A 6,038-nucleotide genomic window follows, 5' to 3' on the forward strand; every position below is an offset into this window, starting at 1 on the left:
TGAGAGTAAAATGCGGTTCAAGAATAAAGACTTTTATTTATTTCAACATTTTGAATTAATTAATACTTAGGATTCTTGGTTTGTTTTATGACTTTGTTTACTTTCGAATTCAACTTTTCTTCGTTAAATGGATTGTGTTTGGTTTTTGATATCTATGATAGTGACACGTCAGCCCTATCCGGGTTGGGGTGTTATAGTTATGGTATCAGAGCCCAGGCTCCTTCCTGTAGAAAACTTTAAAATTAATAGTTAAACGTGTGAGTTAAATGGGTAGACGTCGGGTTAGGATATCTCTCTTTATTCTTCACGTAATTTGAAATTTTCTCCTCACACACATATCTCCTTTCAGATGCCTCCTAGAAGAAGTGTGAACAACCGACATAACGAGAATAACGACATCCCTATTGAGACCCTCATTGCTAACGCTGTTAATTCGGCTACTGCGGGTTTGGTTCCTAACTTGTTGCAACAGCTTCAGCAAAATAACAACAACGGGCCACCAGGAGGTAATAACAACAACGACCCTCAAGGCGGAAATGCTAACCCTCCTGTTGCCATTCATGATTGGCTTGATCGCTTCCAAAAGTTAAAGCCAAAATCGTTTAGTACCGCTGCTACTCCCGTCGAGGCGGAAAACTGGATTGCTCATATGGAGAAAAATTTTGAAGTGTTGGGTGTGAATGACGAATTCAAAGTCAGGCTTGCTAGTTACAAATTGGAGGACGATGCTCATAGATGGTGGAAGACTTTGAAGAATGCTCGTGGAGGAGATAATTATGCAGCCACACTTCCCTGGAATGAGTTTCGCACATTGCTCTATCAGCAGTATTTCACTGATGCTGGCCGCAGTGAATATCTAAGAGAGTATTCCTCTATTATACAGGGGGACGATGAGCCTATTATGGAGTTTAAAACTCGTTTCTGTCGGTTGGTCAACTTTTTAGGTCCGACTGCAGGTACGTTAGAGCAACAAACCAACACTTTCAAGTGGGCTATATGTGACCGTGATAGGAAGTTTATTCTGAATCTTCGTTTCGCTGATATTAATGAGATTGTTGATGTGGTCAAAAACTTGGATAATGATAAGAAGCATCGCCAGAGGGCGTTAGATGATAATCGTAAGCGACCAAGGGAAGATAACCATAGTAATTCTTCATTTCAAGGTGGCAATGATCAGTCTCGAGACCGTAGGCACCGTTCAGATAGGAGTTATGACAATCAGATACAACAAGACAAACGAAACCTGCCACAATACCGTGACCCTCCTTGTGCCACTTGCGGGAAACCTCATAGTGGTGTCTGTCGTCGGGCCGAACGTCTATGTTTCAATTGTGGAGATGCAGGCCACCTGGTTAAAGAGTGCCCTAAGTTTAACCCTAGAGCTAATACTATGGGAAATGCCAGACCCGCTGCTAACGATGCAGCTAATACCCCAGGTACGATTTCCGGTTATTACATATTAGTTAATGTGATATGCATGGTTTAATTGACACTCTTGCAACAATATGTGATATCACTACTATTTGCTAAGTACTTGATGACTAGGTTACTAGTTTAGAATACACTTTGATGATATCTACATTATCCAGTTCGAACAGAGTCTGTTATGCGTTTCATATCATTTAGTTAGACTTGTTATGTAGTCTCACCATCCGAATCTGTTTGCTCTAATATTTGATATGTTTGATTTTGTCGGATCTCAAACAAATTCTTACTCATTCCAGTCCTAGTTTACCTGTCAATTCAGTAACTCAAAAGTTTCTTTTGTATGTGGTGTTCGTTTAACAATTATAATATCTAAAGTTTGTTCCATATGCATGTGTCTGAATTTTGCTCTTTATCCGTGCTTAGCAATTTCGAGGACGAAATTTTAATTTAGGAGGGAAGAATTGTAACATACAAAACTTTTATAACCCTAATGTAATAAATATACATTATTTATGTAGGTTCTAGTGAATTCAATACATTCTATGCTCGACTCAACGATTATCGTTTAAACGGTGCATCGTATTTAATAGAGATTATTTAACAATATTGTATTTTGTTTTTATAAAATAACTGATTAAATAAATGCTAGAAATTAATTATAACCAATGTTTCATATACTTAGGATTAGTGCTATTTAAAATTTAAAGGAAACTAAAAGATTGTTTAATATGTTGCTTATAAATTAAGGGGGCATAGTGAAAATTCAAATTAAATCCATTTCATCTTGATAGTTTTGTAAGTCTTGGAATTCAGAAATTCCGATCGGGATTTTCGCCACAAAATTTGCAAACTGTAATCGTCGTTAATTAGTAGAATGATATATTTCTCACAAGTTTCCACTCATGCGATTTCATATAAATTCGATTACAAACACCTTCGTCTTCCCCATTATTGATTTAAGAGCCGGAGATTTTGACGCATATTGCGAACTCACCACCACATTCTTTTTCCTCTTCTTGCATCTCAACGTTGCGCCCCATTACGACACCAGTCGGCGTTCCTTTGTCGCCCTCCGTCGCACCGTAGTTCTAGTTTCACACATCCGGGCCGCCGTGACATCTGCAACTTTATCATTGCCGCTGTCTGTTGGTGCACTTGTGTCTGTACTTTGTCTGTATTTTGTAATGTTATAAAACGATGTCTTTTGTTAGTCTTGTTTACGTCTTGTGTTGTTAATATGTGTTTTGATGTAAGTTTGACCAAGTCAACCATCCTCCTGGTTTGACTTGGCCAAACAGTTAACACATGGATTGTAAGTTTGTTGTGTCGAAGGATGTCATCGAAGGATTGTTTATATCCTTCGATGAGCTCGAAAGATAACCTTCGATGGATACAGATGGACCTCGAAGGATATACCATCCTTCGAGGTATATGTGGATCCTTCGGTAGGTATCTGGTCGATAGATGATCTTTCGGTCAGTCTTTCTGATCCTTCGACCAGACTAACTGTTATGGGTATATATAGTCATGTAATGTGTTCACTTCATTGTGTGAGTGAACTTAGTCTTGTAGAGAGCGTATTTTCAGTTTGGTCAAGGGCTGTAACCGTGTCCACTGAAATACAAGAGAAAACTTTGATATCTCGTGTGTCTACCTTTCTCTTTGTAGCTTGTGTTCTCATATAAACTACCGGTTTGCATTCTAGCTTGGATTCCGCACTTGCTAGTGTGTTAAACATAACAAGGATAAGGTTTAACCTCGACCTCCGGGGGACCTACAAGTGGTATTAGAGTCGTGGCTCTTTTCCTTGTTAAAAACCGAGTTTATACAAGACTTTGGAGTGTTTGGACAAAACTCACATGGTTTAGCACCCGTTTTTAGTGTTTTTTCTTGGATTTCTTGACGTAAAAACGTGTTCTAAACTAACCGGGTGTGTTAAAGGACGGGCTGGGTAACTTAAAACTTGTTTTTAAGAAGGTTGGTAATTTCCGGCCAAAATTCCGGCTTACTCCGGTGACCGGATTCTGGATAAGAACCTTCCTTTTTAGGCAATATTTTATTAGTCAAATCTGAGTTGGTAGAAAGCATGTTCTGAACATACCTTCTGCCGAAAGTTGTCTACCAACCAATCACCTTTTCACCAACCTGTCAACTTTTGTCAAACTGTGTCAGCTGCGTCAGTACAGTTCGAAAGATATCCTTCGAAGTCGAAAGATCATCTTTCGATCAAAGGAGGTTCGATAGATAACCATCCTTCGAACATCCTTCGAAGTCTGTGGTTTATCCTTCGATCCAAGGAATGTTTTCGAAGGATATATCTTACAATCTACAGTTTCTTATTCGAAAGATAAGGATCCTTCGTTTGGAGAATCTTTCGAAACCATTGTTCGAAATTCAACAGTGATCTTTCGAACACTGTTGATCCTTCGAACAAGTAGTATCTTTCGATCCCAGTCTGTTTAAGTTTAACAAGTTTGTGTTTTTCAGGTCTTTCGATCAAGGATCTTTCGGCTGTCTGTTCTCATTCAAGATATTAACATAGTTTGTGAAAATTAATTTTTATTTTTTAAAAAAAAGGGGGAAAACTTGTTTTTCAAATTTTAAATCAATTTTCACTTAATATATTAATTGTTATAAAATGGGAACAAATGGTCAGTAGGATCCATCCGCGTGGACTACAACAACTTTGACACCACAATCATCAGCTACGCAATCATCAGCCACGCAATCTGCGTCAGAGTTCAACAAAACTGCATGGATGCAGGCTATTGCCCCACCTCAAGCTGCAATGATAACTACAAATCAATGGGCATTGGTCACAAATCAAAGCAGCAGCATTCAAGCCATGATGCAGAACGACAGTGAAACTGGTACAAGCACAAAACCGCCAAAACTAAATCACATCAATGATTGGGGATGGTGGAAAGAAAGGCTGAGAACTTATGTTCAGGGGCAAGGTCAAGATCTATGGATGTGCTTCTTCACCCCATTTGAAAATGATTTGGAAGTTGCAGGATCTAATCCAGAAACTTACAGCACTATGTCTGATGATGATAAGAAGAAATTTGAGTTAGAAAAGAAAGCATTCATGATTCTCACACAAGCTCTTCACAGAGATATTTACCACCAGTTTGTTTACTGTACGACTACTAAAAGCTTGTGGGATATGCTCACGTTACGATGTGAAGGAAATGCTCAATCTAGAAAGATCAAGCAAGAATTACTGAAGAAAGAGTTTGAAGGATTCACGTGTATGGAGAATGAGACTTTGGCAGAGTTATCTACAAGGTTCCATCACTTGTTGAGCGAGATGTTTGCTTTTAGAGTCACTGCCACTCCACAAGAAATGGTGAAGAGATTTGCTGATAGCTTACCATCAAAGTGGAGCAGTTTTCTTGAAATTCTCAAAGAAAATGGTGTTCTAGATACAATCACCGTTTATGAGTTAATTCAAAGATTGGAGAACAAGGATGTAGAAGAAAAGCTTAAAGCAAAAAGAACACTAACTCCTCAAAATCCAGAGATGTATTATGGGATTGCAGGAGGTATCAGTGGAGAAAAACCAGCCTCTCAACACGCGAAGCTTCAAACAGCTTTCATCTCAAACACCGGACCTTCCACAACAAATCAGTTTGATCCTTCAGCATACACGATGATGTATTCAAGACCAGATTCTTCTTCTCAACAACAGTATGTACAACCGACAGCTCAGCAATTCACACCACCGCCTTTCTTAGACCCAAGCAGAGCTCAGCAGCAACAACCGCAACAGCAAGGGTTTTATGGAAGCTCTTCAAACGTTCAAGCCACTTCCAATCCGAACACAGTCAGATTAGACACTTCCAACTTTTCCAAAGTCACTGTCGAAATAGCCAAGGAGCATATGGAGATGTTGAATACCTTGGTTAGTGCTTATTGTGGATTAGTCGCAGGTCAGATTGGGAATATCAATATAACCAATGAAGATTATCAGCAAGTGGATAAAGAAGAGTTTGAAATGATGGATATCAAATGGGCTCTTGCTAGTGCAATTCGAAGAGCAAAGGAGTTTATGGAAAGGACAGGGAGAACCAACTTGGAAAGCAACAACAACACCAAGTATGGTTTTGATAAGAATGCTGTCACCTGCTTTAATTGTGGTGAAAAGGGTCACTTCAAGCGGGAGTGTCAGAAGCCACCTAAGCAAGGAAATCAGAATCCCTTCAGGAATCAAGGACAGCCACAACAGCAACAGAACAACAATTCTGTCAGATCATTAGTTCCTGTTGGAGGAAATGCATCTGGATCCACAAACACTAATCCCCACAGAGGATTGGTTGTTCAAGCTGATGAAATCTGCAACTGGAACCTTCAGCTTGGAGAAGGAGGAAATGGTGGAACAGCATGTTATGCTAAAGTGATTGAGAAGGTTATAGAACCCGTGTCTGCTGGTGAATCTTCAGAAGATGAAGATAGTTCGGGTTATAGTGGGAGCATGGATGGAGAATCACTTGATGCTGGTGATTTATCAAGTGATGCTTTAGATTTGGAAGTTGATGAGCTTTTGGCTGAAGCTGAAGCATTATGCAAGAGGAGATCTATTCTCTGCCAGAAATCTGCTGGAACTTCCG

General features: G+C 39.4%; 1 protein-coding gene across 1 annotated transcript; it reads left to right on the forward strand.

The window, feature by feature from the left end:
• Nucleotides 1-349: 349 nt before the first annotated feature.
• Nucleotides 350-1,486, forward strand: LOC110924835. The gene has a single exon (XM_022168821.1). The coding sequence runs from the start codon at nucleotides 350-352 to the stop codon at nucleotides 1,484-1,486; it is 1,137 nt and encodes a 378-aa protein (XP_022024513.1).
• The last annotated feature ends 4,552 nt before the right edge of the window (nucleotides 1,487-6,038 follow it).

This window comes from Helianthus annuus, chromosome 17 (assembly GCF_002127325.2).
Source record: "Helianthus annuus cultivar XRQ/B chromosome 17, HanXRQr2.0-SUNRISE, whole genome shotgun sequence".
NCBI lineage: Eukaryota > Viridiplantae > Streptophyta > Magnoliopsida > Asterales > Asteraceae > Helianthus > Helianthus annuus.

Bases quoted from the DNA above. Each gene is read 5' to 3' on its own strand.
- LOC110924835 (XM_022168821.1), top strand. From the start codon at position 350: ATGCCTCCTAGAAGAAGTGTGAACAACCGACATAACGAGAATAACGAC.